General features: G+C 38.5%; 1 protein-coding gene across 1 annotated transcript in view; it reads right to left on the reverse strand.

The window, feature by feature from the left end:
* Positions 1-20,251, reverse strand: part of EDIL3 (EGF like repeats and discoidin domains 3) — a 1,373,680-nt gene that overhangs the window by 604,300 nt on the left and 749,129 nt on the right. The window contains exon 5 of the mRNA XM_053701474.1: positions 10,482-10,595. Coding sequence (XP_053557449.1) covers positions 10,482-10,595 — 114 coding nt within the window. The remainder of the gene's footprint in view (positions 1-10,481; positions 10,596-20,251) is intronic.

A 20,251-nucleotide genomic window follows, 5' to 3' on the forward strand; every position in this document is an offset into this window, starting at 1 on the left:
CATATGCCAGGTGGATGATACTTCTCAGCCAAAAAGAAAGAGAGGTAGCCGTAGCTTTCTGACCCCTACTCTTCCCAGAATAAACAATGAATAATGAAGATGATTGACAGAAATCCTTAGTTGCCTGTAAGTAAAACTTTAAGGCACGGAACAACTTCCAAGTTATGTAACAGACGCTCCTTCTTAGAAGAAGGATAAGGACACAAGGAAGGAACAACAATTTTCCAATTAATATTCTTATTCAAAACAACCTTAGGAAGGAACCCAGGTTTGGTACGTAAAACCACCTTATCAGAATGAAATATGAGATAAGGCGAATCACACTGTAATGCTGAAAGCTCAGAAACTCTTTGAGCAGAAGAAATAGCAACCAAAAACAGAACTTTCCAAGATAATAATTTAATATCTATGGAATGCATAGGTTCAAACGGAACCCCGTGCAGAACTCGAAGAACTAAATTCAAACTCCAGGGAGGAATAATAGGTCTAAATACAGGCTTAATTCTAGATAGAGCCTGACAAAAAGACTGAACATCTGAGACATTTGCCAAACGTTTGTGAAACAGAATTGACAAAGCTGAAATTTGTCCCTTTAAGGAACTTGCTGATAGTATTGATAACTGAATCAGAGAATCCTGGCTTCGATAAATTCAAGCGTTCAATCTCCACGCAGTCAGTTGCAGAGAAATTAGATTTGGATGTTGGAAAGGACCTTGAATGAGAAGGTCCTGTCTCAGCGGAAGTTTTCATGGTGGCAGAGAGGACATGTCCACTAGATCTGCATACCAAGTCCTGCATGGCCACGCAGGCGCTATCAGGATCACTGAAGCTCTCTCCTGTTTGATTCAAGCAATCACGCGTGGGAGGAGAGGAAACGGCGGAAACACATAAGCAAGGCTGAACAACCAAGGTACTGCCGAGGCATCTATCAGTTCGGCCTGAGGATCCCTTAACCGGTATCTGTATCTTGGGTGCTTGGCATTCTGACGAGATGCCATCAAATCCAATTCCGGTCTGCCCCATCTGAGAATCAATGAGGCAAATACCTCTGGGTGAATTTCCCACTCCCCCGGATGAAAAGTCTGTCGACTCAGAAAATCTGCTTCCCAGTTCTCTACCCCTGGGATGTAGATCACTGACAGATGACAAGAGTGGGCCTCTGCCCAACTGATTATCTTGGATACTTCTATCATCGCTAAGGAACTCCTTGTTCCCCCCTGATGATTGACAGATGCCACAGTCGTTATGATGTCCGACTGGACTCTAATGAATTTGGCCGAAGCCAACTGAGGCCACACCTGAAGTGCAATGAATATTGCTCTCAGTTCCAGAATATTGATTGGAAGTAGAGACTCCACCTGAGTCCAAACACCCTGAGCCTTCAGGGAGTTACAAACTGCACCCCAGCCCAGAAGGCTGGCATCTGTTGTCACTATCACCCACGAGGGTCTGTGGAAACAAGTCCCCTGGGACAGATGATCTGGCGACAACCACCAAAGAAGAGAGTTTCTGGTCTCTTGATCCAGAATTATCTTTGGAGATAAATCCGCATAATCCCCATTCCACTGACTGAGCATGCACAGTTGCAGTGGTCTGAGATGAAAGCGAGCAAACGAACGATGTCCATTGCCGCTACCATTAATCCGATTACCTCCATACACTGAGCCACTGATGGCCGAGGAATGGACAGAAGTACTCGGCAAGCATTCAAAATCTTTGATTTTCTGACCTCCGTCAGAAATACTTTCATGGCTATTGAGTCATAGTCATCAGAGTTCCCAAGAAAGGAACCCTTGTCTGTGGAACAAGTGAACTCTTCTCTATGTTCACCTTCCAGCCGTGAGTTCTCAGAAAAGACAACACTGTGTCCGTGTGAGATTTTGTCAGATGATATGTTGACGCCTGAATCAGAATATCGTCCATATAAGGCGCCACCGCTATCCCTTGTGGTCTGAGAACTGCCAAAAGAGACCCTAGAACCTTTGTGAAGATTCTGGGTGCTGTGGCCAACCCGACAGGAAGAGCCACAAACTGATAATGTTTGTCCAAGAAGGCAAACCTTAGAAACCGATGATGATCTTTGTGGATTGGAATATGAAGGTAAGCATTCTTCAAATCCATGGTATTCATATATTTACCCTCCTGGATCATTGGCAAAATTGTTCTAATTGTCTCCATCTAGAATGATGGAACTCTTAGAAATTTGTTTAGACACTTCAGGTCCAAAATGGGTCTGAACGTTCCCTCTTTTCTGGGGACCACAAATAGGTTTGAGTAAAACCCCTGTCCCTGTTCCAATTTTGGAACAGGACAGATTACTCCTATAGTAATAAGGTCTTTTACACAGCGTAAGAACGCCTCTCTCTTTATCTGGTTTGCAGATAATTTTGAAAGATGAAATCTCCCTCTTGGGAGAAAATCCTTGAATTCCAATTGATAAACGTGGGTCACTATTTCTAGTGCCCAGGAATTCTGAACATCTCTTGCCCAAGCCTGAGCAAAGAAAGAAAGTCTGCCCCGTACTAGATCCAGTCCCGGATCGGGGGCCACCCCTTCATGCTGCTTTGTGGAGGAAGAAGAAGAAGCGGGGGGTCCTCCTTTAAAGTTCCTAAAGAAACAAAAATTATTCTGTTTACCCCTCATTTTAACCGACCTATCCTGAGGTAGGGCACGGCCCTTACCTCCCGTAATATCAGAAATGATCTCCTTCAAAAAGGGTCTTACCTTTAAAGGGAAAAGCTAAAAGCTTATGTTTTGATGACACATCAGCAGACCTAGATTTGAGCCACAATGCTCTACGTGCTAAAATAGCAAATCCTGCCTTTTTTTGCCACTAATTTAGCAATTTGAAAAGCGGCATCAGTAATAAAAGAATTAGCTAGCTTAAGAGCCTTAATTCTATCTAGAATGTCATCTAAAAAGCTGCTGCAGTAGTTACTGGAACAATGCAAGCCGTAGGTTGTAAAAGAAATCCCTGATTAACAAATAATTTCTTTAGTAGACCCTCTAATTTCTTATCCATAGGATCCTTCAAAGCACAACTATCCTCAATGGGTATAGTAGTACGCTTAGCTAGGGAAGATATAGCTCCCTCTACCTTAGGGGCCGTTTGCCATGAGTCCCAAATGGTATCTGATATTGGAAACATTTTCTTAAAATTAGGAGAGGGAGAAAACGGTATACCTGGTCTATCCCATTCCTTACTAATAATTTCCGAAATTCTCTTAGGAACCGGAAAAACATCAGTGTAAGTAGGAACTTCCAAATATTTATCCATTTTACACAATTTATCTGGAGGAATCACAATAAAATCACATTCATCCAGAGTCGCTAAAACCTCCCTAAGCAACAGGCGGAGGTGTTCAAGCTTAAATTTAAATGACATAGCATCCGAATCTGTCTGAGGCAAAACATTCCCTGAATCAGAAATTTCACCCTCAGACAGTAATTCCCTTATCCCCAACTCAGAGCACTGTGAGGGAACATCGGAAAAAGCTAATAAAGCATCAGAGGATTCAGTATTTACATTAATACTTGACCTACTGCGTTTACCCTGCAACACTGGTAATTTAGACAATACCTCTGTAAGGGTAGTTGACATAACTGCAACCATCTCCTGCAGAGTAAAGAATTTGACGCACTAGAAGTACTGGTTGTGACACTTGGGGAGAATTGGATGGCATATCCTGATTCTCTTCACACTGAGAATCATCCCTAGACACACTTACTTTATTTAAAATATGCTTTTTACATTGTAAAGCCCTTTCAGTACAAAAGTTACACAATGTTAGAGGGGGTTGCACAATAGCTTCTAAACAAATAGAACAATGAGAAACCTCAATGTCAGACTAGTAATACCACAAAAGTCGTTTAAACACTTATTTATAGCATAAAATAAACATTAGAAAAAATGTGAACAATTTTTCCAAAATGCACAAAAAACGTTAAATTATTCCCAAATTTAACTTAATATCGTTGGTTAATCCAAAAATTACTGCACCCAGAAGCAAGGGCAGAAATAAGGCTTTAGAAGTACTTATATCAACATGTAGTCAAAAGATAGGTAAAATACACTCTGCACCTCGCCACAGCTCTGCTGTGGTGCCTACCTGCCCCCAGGGTCCTTCGAATCAAGTTTCCAACCCTTCAGACCAGCTACACAGTCCAGGAGCCACCGAGTTACTGTTTGCTGCTGCTAAGCCTGAAGAAATTGCGCCAAAATAGGCTCCGCCCCTTAAGGTCAAAAGTCATCACATGGAAATGCAGTTTTGCACTAAAGTAAAAATACGCACACAATATAACCCTCAAGCATAAAACCAATAAGTTTTAAGTGCCAAAAATAAAAAACATAAAACATCGTTTTTTATATAGTCTCCTATGTCACATAATGCCCAAATATCAACTAATAATAAATACAAAATATGGACTCCAGTAACACCCCTCTTATTAAAATAGGATTTACTGCTTACCCCATTCCCATACAGGGAAATGTGAGCCAGTTCTGATACACCAAGTCTCCTCAGAAAAAAAGGCTGCACATACCTTAATGCTGCTTGTAGCATGAAACCGGTCTCCACACTGAAGATGTCTCATGGTTACCTTTAGAAGTCTTGTGGGAACCAGCGTGGATCTTAGTTACAAATGCTAATATCATCAAACCTCAGGGCAGAAATCTTCTTCCATATCCCCCTGAGGAAAATAGTACGCACCGGTACCATTTAAAATAAAAAACTTCTTGATTAAAGAAAATAAAACTAACACCTCACTTTACCATGTCTTCCTAGTATAACACAGGCAAAGAGAATGACTGAGGGTGGAGGGGAAGGGGAGAGGCTATATATACAGCTCTGCTGTGGTGCTCTTTGCCACTTCCTGTTAGCAGGAGGTTAATATCCCACAAGTAAGGATGAAATCCGTGGACTCGTCATATCTTTGTAAAAGAAAGAGAATACCTGTGGATACATTTTTTTTAACCTTTCTGTAAAAGCATTATTAAAAAGGCACAGAGATATTGTCACTTAGATGTTTTAGAACAGTTAAGGGTTACGATAGGAAGAAAGTATTACCATCTAGAATGATAAATTGCTGTCCTAGTAAGAGCAATTTCTATATGGGAGAGGTCAGACTGTCACAGCCGCTGACAGCCTAACTCTTATCTGGAAGCAGAGTACTAGGGTCTTAAATAGTAGTGACAAGGAAGTAGATGTTAGCAAAAATAATTTGTAAATATATCATATATGTAACCCCACGTTATCCTATATCCATTACAAGGTAATATGCAAAATGTACAGCGCAATAACACAGGATAAGGCACACTCTTTATTTTGTGAGTAGTGTTTAGTATATGTTAGGGAAACAAGATGAAACACTCACTAAAATGCAAAAAACTTGAACAATATATCAACATTTAAAATATTGCTCTAAATAAACTGTATAGCAAAGAAATACCTCTGACATCAGACTTAAAACAGTATCATTAGAGGTTTCAATGGGCAACAAGTCTGTGTGTTATATATCTGAGATCTAATATCTGAGCCTTTGTAAGATCTATCAAAGCCTGCAGGACCCTATGCAAACCCCACAGAGGATAACATGCATCGGGATCCAAAATGTATACATGACCTCTAGAGTTCATCCAATGCCTACTTTAGCACCACAAATTGTTAGAAAACAGTCTGTTTCTTGTACCGGGTGGTTGAATGGGTAAATGAGCAGGGGCATCCGCTTTTTGTCTGGAGGTCTGACTAAATGAAGAACCATGATGACTCGTAGCCGAGCTGGAAATGAAACTGTGGTAAGATGACATCCAAGCTGTGCAGAGTTAGATCTTAATAGGATTAGTGTTTGTGGTGCTGCGTGTCCAATTTTCTGAAGATGAACTTCAGCAGGGATTTTTGTAGGTCTGGGTGGTAATTCGTCTTGAGTCAATGCGAAGGAGGAGTGGCCCTCAGTTTGGAAGCTTTTTTGCATCCATTAGTGATATATGATGTCCCATAATATTATCTATGCTTTCGGGTGCAGCCTATCCACACTCTACCTCAGGTTCCACCGAACCAGCCTCAGGATCTGACATGGGTCCAATATAGGTGATTAGTGAGCACTGGGGCCCCAAAGCGCCACCACTCCCCTGCTGTAATGAGGGTGATTCTATTGAAGTAGGATGGTCTGAAGTACGGCCACCGCTGCCATTAAGTTCCCTGAACAGTACCTTTTAAAATGCGATTAGGTAGCCATCTAACAGGCAGCATAGTTCATCAAGAATAACTTTAGCAGTCTCCATAGTAAACTTTTACAGGAGGTGTCAGGCAAGCTTAAGTAAGTGAAATTTCTAGCAGTGTCTAGCGGGGTATCACTGCTCCATAACTAAAGAAGCACCAAAGTGCCCTGCCGGGGGGTCAGGTATTAAGCCGCAACAATTGTAATATTCCGGTAGGCTGAATCCAGCACCAAATCCCAGAAGAATGGTATCGTTCAAGAGGGTTTTCTCAACTGCAGAATATTTAGCATAAATTAATACTCAATGGAGCATTAAAAGGGAGATTACGTGCAGATTTGTGCATGGGGTTTGAAGCAGTAAACATTCTTGCAACCTATCATTGCTGCCACCCAGAAGTTCCCCCTGGATCTTAACTATTTTGATGTTTACCGTCACTTCAAGAGGGCAAACACATGCTAAGATATCTGCTCCATTTGAACGACTGGATGGTGCACCTGAACTTAAAAGATGCATATTTGACAGTGCCTGTACTGCTCCAAATTCCTTATAATTTGTTGGGTGGATCAGCTTTGGCAGGGCCTTCCATTCGGCCTCAGTTTAGCCCCCTGGTGCTTCACCAAACTGCTGAAACCATTGGTGGCTTGTCACCAGGCACATGGTTTTTGTCTCATGGTTTCCTGGACAACATTTTACTCATGGCTCAGGACAAAGACCTATTATTGTGCCAGCTGCATGACATGTCCACTTACCTCAACTCTCTTGGTTTCATAGTCGAGCCTGGCACCTTTGTAACTAGTAGAGTTCCTGGGTTTCTCCATAGATGCATTCCAGGGTCAGCTTCTTCTTCCTCAGGAGAAGATCGACTTGATCAAGTTGGACATTTGATAGGCACTGACAGCTGTCTTAATCTCCATCCACCAACTGCCTTTTGTCCTCCTCCATTCAGGTAATTTTTCATGCAACGCAACAGTTAAAGATCCAGTCCTTTCGGGAGACTCATTTTTACCATCAACAGATTTTAACGAACAAAGTTTGAGCAGAAATGTCTTGGTGGCTTCTACAATAGAGGCATGGAATGGCAGGGCAATATTTGGGTTTGCCCTCATGTGGGAGTATTTCCACTGCAGGCCCTTGGATGGGGTTGGAAGCTAACTTTCACGTTAATTGAGGAATCCAAAAGGAAAAGAGCAATCCAAGCCCGAAGATTAAAAATGTAAAAAAATGTTTAATTGATTCTAAGTTTAAAAACATGAAAACGGTCAGTATCAAAAAAGATGCAAAGTAACAGGTGAATGAACAGGTGCAAACGGCAGACGCGTTTCGTGCACATGTGCAATTGGTCACTTGATTTCACATTGATTTCACATTAATTGCTTGGAGCTCTCGGCTGTCTCCATTGCCGTTTGTTGTTTCTCCAAACATTGTACCGATTGTTACATCCTTTTGCAGATGGATGATGTTTCAGTAGTTCAGTACATTAATCGGATGGGTGGGACTTGATAAATAACTTTGTCAGATCTCACTTTCCAGTTTAATCAATTTTGTTTGTATTAAATTTAGGAAATTCTGGCCAAACTTTTTCTGCCTCAGTTTCTTATTAGGGTTGAAAGGGAAACTCACATAGTTAAAACAGTACAGTTTCTTAATTAACAATTTTGTATTTGAATGTGATAATAAATCGCTGTTAAAACAAAAGTTACTGCTAAAGGAGCACAGTAATTAAAGCAGAAACTTTTACCATTAAAAACTGCATTGAAAATAAGTAATACAGTACAATAATGATGTTTACCTAATTGATTCTTAAGATAAAAAGAAAATAGTTTTTGGTAGACTAAAGTAGATATAGAATCTGAAATGGATATCCCTGAACCCAAACATGTTGATATGTAGCCTTGTATGACATTTTGCTTCTCTTCATGCCTATTGATTATTGATAAATACACTACTGTTCAGTAATGTATGTTTTGTTACATATTACTACATGAAAACTCAGAGGTAGCCAATTACAAGACAGCCAACAAGATAGCAAACGCTATGCCCTGTGACTATACACATTTTTGAGATAATACATATCAAAATACTCAGTATTTTATTTAACAAAATTAAGGTAACCCCCAAATGGATGCTAATTTTACACAAATAGAAATTCAGGAAAAGGCTTATTTTTATTGCAAAACAATATACAGGTAGCCCTCAGTTTACGCCAGCGTTAGGTTCCAGAAGGAATGGTTGTAAATCGAAACCGTTGTAAATTGAGACCCAGTTTATAATGTAAGTCAATGGGAAGTGAGGGAGCTAGGTTCCAGGCCCCTCTCAAAATTGGCATAAGTAACAGCTAATACATTATTTTTAAAGCATTGAAATGAAGACTTTAAATGCTAAACAGCATTATAAACCTAAAAAATAAACACACAACACAGAATATATAATTAAACTAAGTTAAATGAACAAAAACATTTGCTAAACAGCATTATAAACCTAATAAAATAATCACACAGACTTTACTTGCATTTTTCTGTAAACAGTTCTTTCTATGCATTCCAATCTGGACTGATTTATAGACAGGAAGATCTTGTTCCTTTGCAAGCTGCTCGACAGCTCAGGTCTGGTTAAATTGATTAATTTCAGCTTGCTAGGCTTGCATATCTTTGCTGCAACACAAGCGGACAGCTCCACCTACTGGCTATTTTAATCAATGCACTGCTTCTCAATGCTTTTCAATAGCAGTCACATGACTAAAAAAAAAGGTTGTAATTTTGAAACAGTGCAAATTGAACCGTTGTAAACCGGGGGTCACGTGTATAAGCTTATACCTTTGTGTGAAAAATCATGAACATTTTTAATTATATTGTAATACATTTTTTAACTAAAACAGTGTTGATTGTATGTATATCAATTATTATTACCATTTTTATTATTATTGTTTATTTTTAAAGTGAAAACATATTACACATGGCTCTAAAGTACATTGGCTAACACAATACAAGGTATCGGCAGCTCTCTGAGCAGACACATTGTTTCAAATGGTGGCGCATTAAGCATATTTAGATATGCTTCATGTGCAAAAGCACAGTAAAAGTTCACACTAAACATTGACAGCATTTACTTGCCTTTGTTGCTAATGCAAGTATATTGCCAAAATGCTTCTATTCAAAAGTGAAAAGCATTAAGCACATTTTAATTTTTTATCTGAATGTCCCTTTAAGGTCAAAATGTTACATCTATTTGAAATAGCAACATATAGATTGAATATTTTAAGCAACCTTAGGAAGAAAATTTTTATTCTGTGCCATTCCCTTTAAACAAACTAACACTGACAGACATAAATTATATATTAGACTTGAGGAAGAGTAAAGTCTTTAAAGCTTCCTTAAAACATTAATATATTAAGACAAAGAGAAAGAGAGATAGATAGATAGATAATATATATATATATATATATATATATATATATATATATATATATATATATACATATACATATATATACAGTATATATATATATAATTTAAACATTGTACCTGATTTATGTTTGGCAGAAGCTGAAATTATACATATGAACATATGAATAATCATTTTTAATCATCTCTCCAGTATGAAGGTAGAAATCAGACAGCCTAGCAACACCAGCAGTAATATTTGCTTTTCATATTAAAGAAGTAACCTTTGACTGAATCTTCATACTCACATTTTACTTATTTGTCCAAAGACTACAAGCATTTTATTTATTTTTTTAATCGGGAGGAGGAAGGGTGAAGGGAGGGAGTGTTTATTTGCAATAAAATATTTTGCATCTAGGTAACTATACAGACATGAAGAATTGTAAACATGTTGAGTAATACTAAAGGTTTCTATTAAATTTCATCAGTAAATTCTAAGAGAATAGATTGTGGTTTTGTATGGTAATTGGAAAATGGATTTGGGATTTAAGAACTTATCATGAAAATAGCACAGATTTGCAAATGAGAGAACCGCTATATGGCATGTTTGATATGCAGAGCAGTTTGAAAGTAATTTAAGCAGACAACAGTCTAACATGATTGATATACCTTGTATTCATCACACTCAACAGGCTATTTAACAGAAGAAACCATTTTCAGCAAGTGGTGATCATTTGAAAGTAAAATGTTTAAAAAAAAAAAAAAAAGTTTTCACTTTTTCAAAAACAGATTTGAATACATTTGAAACCAGAATCTATTTTTATTGCAACCATGTAGAGATAATTATGATATATACAGAATGATGCAGAAGATGTGATACTTACTGTACTGGCAGTTTCTTCCCATATATTCACCAGGGCATTCACACGAATAGTTTGCAACTAGATCTGTACATATTCCTCCATTCTTGCAGGGTTCAGCCTCACATTCATTTACATCTGAAAATTATAAAGCATATTGAAATAATCCATTGATATTCAAGAGCCAAAAGAAAAATGTTTCTAAAACTGCATAAGGCAAAAAAATGTGTTTACAATCACAAAACAGAACTTTAAAATAAAAATATCCCTTTGTTAAGACTGTAACAGTGTGCCTAAAATAAAGTGTTAAATAAAGGTTATATTGTTTAACCGTTTGAGCGCTAAGCACTTTTACACCTGTGCAGGGCCGCCACTAGAAATTTTGGGGCCCCTGTGTGATGTCATAAAACCAGAGAATTTATCCCTAGAGTGTTCAAGTAGTTAATTCTTAAATTTACAAACATATTTTAAAATATAGACTAGGCCTCTGGCCTAGTCTTTGTCTAAGAAGGACACTCCCATATAGCCTTTTGATTGGTGTATGGTAGGACACACCTTAAGTGAATTAAGTATACAATGGGAGCCAACAGTTAGTATACACACTTTTTTATCTTCCTCACCTCCTGGAAGCAACTGATGAGAGAGAGAGCATTGGAGGACTGAACTGGCTGAGTATATTAGCATTCTTATACATTTACTTTGTGATAAATTCTCTTGTTCACTATGTTTAGTTAATATTGCTTAATCTGGGTTTGTTTAAAATAGAGTTGCCCCATATAATTTGGACTGTATCTTTATGTTTGTAGCTCTTGGTATTTCTTGAGACTTGTTTTATATTTTGTAGCTTATAGATCATTGTTAATCTTCATACCTATATTATTTGTCTTCCAATAAAATAATTTTAAAAAGTGGACAACCCCTTTGGATGAATATTCTGGTACTAATTACCACCACACCCTGACTTAACCATTAATCACCCCCCCCCCCCCCCTCCTTTGACATGTGCAATTATTGACCAAGTGACTAAAACTTATATGCACTTTATTCTTGTCTATTTAAACTTGGAAATGTTGTAAAGGTAGTAACATACACTGAAACATACACACACTCAGACACAGACACCCAAACAGACACTTAGCACTTGTTTACATTGACCTGACAAGTAATAAGGTAAACTACAGTTTTGTAAAAAAAAAGGAGATTTAGAAAACAAAATATGGAGTTCTGATTATCTTTTTTGTAAAGGAAGATGCCAACTAAATGATGACAACAGCATGCAGTGGCGGAAAGGAAGGGCCCTGAACTGCATAAACAATAATTTAAAGGTTAAATGGTAGATTGGTGACTTCCGGAAAGGTCTCAAAGTCTGTAGATAGATGTGAATAATCAGTAGTAAGGTCAAAATGTCCTAAAAAGGAACAGACAATGGACACACACACACACACACAAACTCAAACCTGCACATACACCCAAGGAAACACCAACAGAGACAGCCTCAGAAAACACACAAAGACATACACACACACAGAGACACCCACAGAAAACACAGAAAGACATACATACTTACCCTCACTGAGACATCCACAGAAAACACACAAAGACATACACACCCTCACAGAGACACCCACAGAAAATACACACCCTCACGGAGACATCCACAGAAAACACAGACATACATACACACACACACACACACACACCCTCACAGAGACATCCACAGAAAACACAGACATACACACCCACCCTCACAGAGGCATCCAGAGAAAATACACAAAGACAAAAACACACCCGCCCTCACAGAGAACCCCATAGAAAAAGACTCAAAGACATATGCACACGCCCTCACAGACATCCACAGAAAATGCACAAAGACATACACACCCACCCTCACAGAGATACCAACAGAAAAAAAATACATACATACTCAGACACAAACCAAAGCACAAAGACATAAACACAGACACCCACAGAAACACTCACAGGAGGAAACATTTATGCACCTTGCATCCCCTAAATCAACAGTGTGTGACATGCATGATAAAAAAAATACAGAAATTAAGAGATCACTTTTTAAAGAATCATATTTGTAAATGTGCAAACAAAAATAATTATGTGAATTCAAAATTGTACATTAATGATCTGGGTAGATGGCTAGATGAAGAAAAGTACTTTTAAAAGGTTGACTACTAAAAAACTATTAAACAATGCAAAATGACAATTCCAAAATGGCCGTATAGGATTATTACACAGACTACAAAAGAGGAAAGGCGAGGAAGCACATTACTTCCTTGAAAAAGCTGTATATATTCAGCAAAACTTACATCGGGATTTTATGTCATAGCCTCGCCCCTGCTATATCGTCACCAGGAAAGATATTGCGAAAATTCCAAAATACTAGGCAGAAAAGTTTGTGGTATGAACTGTGATCTAAACGCTTCCATCCCGCTTCCATCCTGCTTGAGTATAGATATAGGCAGCCCACTGAGAGTATACACTGGATAGATACTCAAGTGACTATTTTTGGGGAGCGATATTGTGGCTTTTTATATATGTTTTAATTGCTTTTAATAAATGTTTGTTACACACTACATACAGAGTATTGCCGGATGAATACTAGGTACCTGGCAGTATTAAGCCAGGTGTGGTCATCTTCAGAGCCGGTTTGACTCATTTATACATGAGTAGCCCCTTGGCAGATTTGGGTGTGTTTGTTCTCATATAAACTGTACTTCACTATTAAATTTATTTTCTCTTGAGGCAAGAAGAATACACCTTGAACATTAGTGTCTTGTATACATTTTGAGATTGTAGAATCACATTGAACACATATCCGTATTGCATTGTTTAATAGTTTGTTTGATTTTGCATTATCACTTTTTATAAATGTATAAAACCTGTATGTAAGACTTAAAACTTTCTATTTGAATATATAGTTAGATGGTAAATACTACATGTGTGTATCTTGAAGATGCCAGTGACATATACATAATTGTCCCCAGAATTTCTTTGAAGTATTCTTTAGTTGGTTACAATGGTTCTGTATTACCAGATCTTTGCTATAGAATGCTTAAAGGGACACTGAACCCACATTTTTTCTTTTGTGATTCAGATAGATCATGCAATTTAAGCAACTTTCTAATTTACTCCGCTTATCAATTTTTATTCGTTCACTTGCTATCTTTATTTGGAAAAGAAGGCATCTAAGCTTCATTTTTGGTTCAGTACTCTGGACAGCGCTTTTTTATTGGTGGATGAATTTATCCACCAATCAGCAATAAGAACCCAGGTTGTTCACCAAAAATTGGCCGGGATCTAAACTTAAATTACCGGTATTTCATTTTAAATAAAGATACCAAAAGAATGAGGAAAATTTGATAATAGGAGTACATTAGAAAGTTGCTTAAAATTTAATGCTCTATCTGAATCACAAAAGAAAAAAATTGGGTTCAGTGTCCCTTTAATGGTTTTTCTGTATTGGTACATTTATTTCATATTTTTTGCTCAAAATTATGTGTGTTCCACTTTCACTTGGAGGTTTTTTAGAAGTGTGTGTTTTGTATGTATTTCATTATAACACTGATTAAAATCAAAAACATCATACTGATTTTGTTCAACAAGATTTTTTATATAGAAAATGCTATATTATTTTGTTAAATGTACTGGTTTTGTATTTTTACAACAATGTTGAACACAGGATTCAGATTAAAAATACTCTTATCCAAGTCACTTCAAAAAATATAGTGACAACAATGTTTTACAGCTTAAGCGTTTCTGTAAACTGCCATAGTCAGCTGTCTTTTTGAAACAAATCATTTTTAGAATGTAGTGTGTCAATATGGCCTAAGATTTCTAGGAAAAATATTAGACCATTTTTATTTCTTTTTTATGAAAACAAAAGAACTCTGTTTTGAGATGGCTGTGTGCTATGTAAAAATTTGAGTTTTTTTTATAATCCTGGTAATTTAAGTTTGCGGTTTTTGTTTATAGAACTGTTACTTTATATGATTAAGCCTGTATTAATATATTTATTATTATTATTCATTTGTAGTGTGCCTACAGATTCCACAGTGTTAACCTAGACTCAATATTTTTTTATTTTTTTTAACATTCAGAGATAACTATAGTAAAGAGTCTCTCAATGTATCTCCATGTAGCCACTCAACACCCCATGTCTATGGCCATAAGAGAACCCAGTCATTGTGTGGCTTTCAAGTGGCTGTGTACACCACAAAACCACATACTTTGCTATGAATATTTTTTTTTTTACGTAATTGATTCGCCAATTACGTTACATTTTTATTAATTTTATAATACATATTAAAATATAAACACACAGCTCCATAATAACATGGGAAATAAAGGAAATAAAGGGAAACATTACAAATGAAAAGCCAATGGCTTTTTAGATTTGTAACAGATTATATAAGAGTTTAAGGAAATCAGATATAATCCACAATATTATTTATCAGCAAAAAGGAAAGTTATCAACAGACAAGACAAAAGTAAAAAAAAAGTGATTAAAACAACAGTTTGCTAAATGATCATACAAGGTGAGGCTGCTCCTAGCCCCACCTCTATGAAACCATTAAAAGGACAGTAAAGTCAAAATAAAATGTTCATGATTCAGATAGAGCACTTTTAATTTTAAACAACTTTCCAATTTACTTCTGTTATCAAATTTGCTTTGTTCTCTTGGTATCTTTTATTGAATAGTAAAACTAGGTAGGCTCATAAGAGCTCAGGTGTGTGCACGTGTCTTCGTACTCAGTATGCAATAGAGTACTAAATACACGGGCACAATCCTGGCTATTCTGAGCCTACCTAGTTTTACTCTTCAATAAAAGATACCAAAGAACAAAGCAAAATTGATAACAAAAGCAAATTGGAAAGTTGTTTAAAATTGCATGCTTTATTTGAATCGTGAAAGTTTATATTTGACTTTACTGTCCCTTTAAGAAACTCCATTGCAATGAAATTCTAAATTGAGGAAAAAGTCTAGTTTATCTGCTTTTAACATTGTAAGGTTTTTCAATTTTAAACATAGTAACATAGTAGATGAGGTTGAAAAAAAGACTGAAGTCCATCAAGTTCAACCTATACAAATTTAATATACTTACAAAAAAGCTCCAGTTGAGCTTAAATTAATCCCATTAAAAGGTGGTCCATTTAACACAAACAATCATATCAGTGAATTCTGTTTACAGCCAGAAATGTATCCAAATAATGTTCAAATGTATCTAAGGTATTGGCATTCCCTACCTCCTTTGGTAATGTGTTCCACAATTTTATTGCTCTTACAGTGAAAAAATGTTTAAATCTCCTTTATTTCAGCCTTAAATTGTGACCTCTTGTCACAAACAATTTTCTTGGAATAAATAGAGCTTCTACCATTTCTTTATATGGGCCTTGAATATATTTATATAAAGTAATTATGTCACCTCCCCAGCTCCTTTTTTTCTAGAGAAAACAGACCCAGTTTGGCTAACCTCTCCTCATAGCTTAAATTCTCCATCCATTTGGGAAGCGCTTATGTTTTTATTTCTTTTCTAGTAAATTCTCCATCCCCCTTATTAGTTTTGTGGTCCTTCTCTGAACTTTTTCTAGGTCTACAATGTCTTTTCATTTAGATCGATCCCCAGAACTCAAGGTGAGGTCTTACTAGGGATTTATATAGCCTTAGAAGCTGCTGCCCTGCATTGTGCACCCATCTTTAGCTTGTTATCTATTACTACTCCCAAATCTCTTTCCTCCTCTGTTTGGCTAAGTCTAGTCCCATTTAAATAATACATTGCCTGCTTATTTTTACTTCCAAAAAACAGAACCTTGCTTTTCCCATATTAAATCTCATTTTCCATTTACCTGCCCATACTACACATTTTTGCAGATCCCCTTGTAACGCGTTTGTCCTGCTCTGACCTAATGACCTTACACAACTTTGTATCATCTGCAAAAATAAAGATGTTGCTATGTAATCCTTGCTTAAAAATATTCAAAAGAACAGGGCCCAGTACTGATCCCGGGGTCACCAGCTCCTACTGAGCATGTGCAAGAATTCACAAAATAACAGAATTTATGCTTACCTGATAAATTACTTTCTCCAACGGTGTGTCCAGTCCACGGCGTCATCCATTACTTGTGGGATATTCTCCTCCCCTACAGGGAAAGGCAAGGAGAGCACACAGCAAGAGCTGTCCATATAGCTCCCCCTCTGGCTCCACCCCCCAGTCATTCGACCGACGGTTAGGAGAAAAAGGAGAAAACTATAGGGTGCCGTGGTGACTGTAGTGTATAAAGAAAAATATTTTTTTTTTCAAACCTGATTAAAAAACCAGGGCGGGCCGTGGACCGGACACACCGTTGGAGAAAGTAATTTATCAGGGAAGCATAAATTCTGTTTTCTCCAACATTGGTGTGTCCGGTCCACGGCGTCATCCATTACTTGTGGGAACCAATACCAAAGCTCTAGGACACGGATGAAGGGAGGGAGCAAATCAGGTTACCTAAACAGAAGGCACCACGGCTTGCAAAACCTTTCTCCCAAAAACAGTCTCCGAAGAAGCAAAAATATAAAATTTGTAAAATTTGGCAAAAGTGTGCAGAGAAGACCAAGTCGCTGCCTTACATATCTGATTAACAGAAGCCTCGTTCTTGAAGACCCATGTGGAAGCCACAGCCCTAGTGGAGTGAGCTGTGATTCGTTCAGGAGGCTGCCGTCCGGCAGTCTCATAAGCCAATCGGCTAATGCTTTTCAGCCAGAAAAAAGAGAGGTAGCAATAGCTTTTTGTCCTCTCCTCTTACCAGAGTAAACGACAAACAAGGATGATGTTTGTCTAAAATTCTTTGTTGCTTCTAAATAGAACTTTAAAGCACGGACTACATCTAAATTGTGTAACAAACGTTCCTTCTTTGAAACTGGATTCGGGCACAGAGAAGGAACAACTATTTCCTTTCCAGACTTGGTACGCAAAATAACCTTATCTGCCTGGAACACCAGATAGGGTGGATCACACTGCAAAGCAGATAATTCAGAAACTCTTCTAGCAGAAGAAATAGCAACCAAAAACAGAACTTTCCAAGATAGCAACTTGATATCTATGGAATGTAAGGGTTCAAACGGAACCCCCTGAAGAACTGAAATAACTAAATTTAGACTCCAAGGAGGAGTCAAGGGTCTGTAAACAGGTTTGATTCTGACCAAAGCCTGTACAAAAGCTTGTACCTCAAGACAGATAAAGCAGAAATCTGTCTTTTTAGAGAACTCGCTGACGATCCCTTATCCAAACCTTCTTGGAGAAAGGAGAGGATCTTAGGAATTTTAATCTTCCTCCAGGAGAATCCCTTGGATTCACACCAACAGATATATCTTTTCCATATTTTATGGTAAATCTTTCTAGACACAGGTTTTCTGGCTTGGATCAGAGTATCTATCACTGAATCTGAAAACCCACGCTTGGATAAAACCAAACGTTCAATTTCCAAGCAGTCAGCTGCAGAGAAATTAGATTTGGATGTTCGAATGGACCATGTACTAGAAGATCCTGTCTCAAAGGTAGCTTCCATGGTGGAGCCGATGACATATTCACCAGGTCTGTATACCAAGTCCTGCGCGGCCACGCAGGAGCTATCAGAATCACTGAGGCCTTCTCCTGTTTGATCCTGGCTACAAGCCTGGGAAGGAGAGGGAACGGTGGAAACACATAAGCTAGGTTGAACGACCAAGGCGCCACTAATGCATCCACTAGAGTGGCCTTGGGATCCCTGGATCTGGACCCGTAGCAAGGAACCTTGAAGTTCTGACGAGACGCCATCAGATCCATGTCTGGAATGCCCCATAATTGAGACAACTGGGCAAACACCTCCGGGTGGAGTTCCCACTCCCCCGGATAGAAAATCTGACAACTCAGATAATCCGCCTCCCAGTTGTCTACTCCTGGGATGTGGATTGCAGATAGGTGGCAGGAGTGATCCTCCGCCCATTTGATGATCTCGGATACCTCTCTAATCGCCAAGGAACTCCTTGTTCCTCCCTGATGGTTGATGTAAGCTACAGTCGTCATGTTATCAGACTGGAATCTTATGTATCCGGCCTTCGCTAGATGAGGCCAAGCCCGGAGAGCATTGAATATCGCTCTCAGTTCTAGGATGTTGATCGGGAGAAGAGACTCTTCTCGAGACCATAAACCCTGAGTTTTCAGGGAATCCCAGACCACGCCCCAGCCTGATAGACTGGCGTCGGTCGTGACAATGACCCACTTTGGTCTGTAGAAACTCATTCCCTGAGACAGATGATCCTGTCTACTGGAGCATGCACAGTTGTAATGGTCTTAAATGAATTCGAGCAAAAGGAACTATGTCCATTGCTGCAACCATCAACCCTACTACTTCCATGCACTGAGCTATAGAAGACTGCAGAATAGAGAGAAGAACTTGACAAGCGTTTAGAAGCTTTGACTTTCTGACTTCTGTCAGGAAGATCTTCATTTCAAAATAATCTATTATTGTTCCCAAAAAGGGAACTCTTGTCGACGGAGACAGGGAACTCTTTTCTACGTTCACCTTCCACCCGTGAGATCTGAGAAAGGCTAGAACAATGTCTGTATGAGCCTTTGCCTTGGAAAGAGACGACGCTTGCATTAGAATGTCGTCCAGATAAGGTGCCACTGCAATGCCCCTTGGTCCTAGAACCGCTAGAAGGGACCCAAGCACCTTTGTGAAAATTCTGGGAGCAGTGGCTAGTCCGAATGGGACAGCCACGAACTGATAATGTTTGTCCAGAAAGGCGAACCTTAGGAACTGATGATGATCTTTGTGGATAGGAATATGTAGATACGCATCCTTTAAATCCACGGTAGTCATATATTGACCCTCCTGGATTGTAGGTAAAATTGTTCGAATGGTTTCCATTTTGAACGATGGAACTCTGAGAAATTTGTTTAGAATTTTTAAATGCAGAATTGGTCTGAAAGTTCCCTCTTTTTTGGGAACTACAAACAGATTTGAGTAAAAACCCCTGAACTTGTTCCACAGTTGGAACTGGGTGTATCACTCCCATCTTTAACAGGTCTTCTACACAATGTAAGAATGCCTGTCTACTTATTTGGTTTGAAGATAAGTGAGAAATGTGGAACCTTCCCCTTGGGGGTAGTTCCTTGAATTCTAGAAGATAACCCTGAGAGACTATTTCTAGAGTCCAGGGATCCTGAACATCTCTTGCCCAGGCCTGAGCAAAGAGAGAGAGTCTGCCCCCTACTAGATCCGGTCCCGGATCGGGGGCTACCCCTTCATGCTGTCTTGGTAGCAGCAGCAGGCTTCTTGGCCTGTTTACCCTTATTCCAGCCTTGCGTTGGTTCCAAGCTGGTTTAGTCTGGGAAGCGTTACCCTCTTGTGTAGAGGCTGCCGAGTTAGAAGCCGGTCCGTTCCTGAAATTGCGAAAGGAACGAAAATTGGACTTATTCTTAGCCTTGAAAGGCCTATCCTGTGGGAGGGCATGGCCCTTTCCCCCAGTGATGTCTGAAATAATTTCTTTCAATTCTGGCCCAAAAAGGGTCTTACCTTTGAAAAGGATATTAAGCATTTTTGTCTTGGAAGATACATCCGCCGACCAAGACTTTAGCCAGAGCGCTCTGCGCGCCACAATTGCAAACCCTGAATTTTTTGCTGCTAATCTCGCTAACTGCAAAGCGGCGTCTAAAATAAAGGAATTAGCTAACTTAAAGTGAATGTAAATTTTGATGCTAAAGTGCCCGGTTTTTAAAACTTTGATTAAAAACAGGGGCACTTTAATTCATAAAAAT

Source organism: Bombina bombina, chromosome 2, assembly GCF_027579735.1.
Source record: "Bombina bombina isolate aBomBom1 chromosome 2, aBomBom1.pri, whole genome shotgun sequence".
NCBI lineage: Eukaryota > Metazoa > Chordata > Amphibia > Anura > Bombinatoridae > Bombina > Bombina bombina.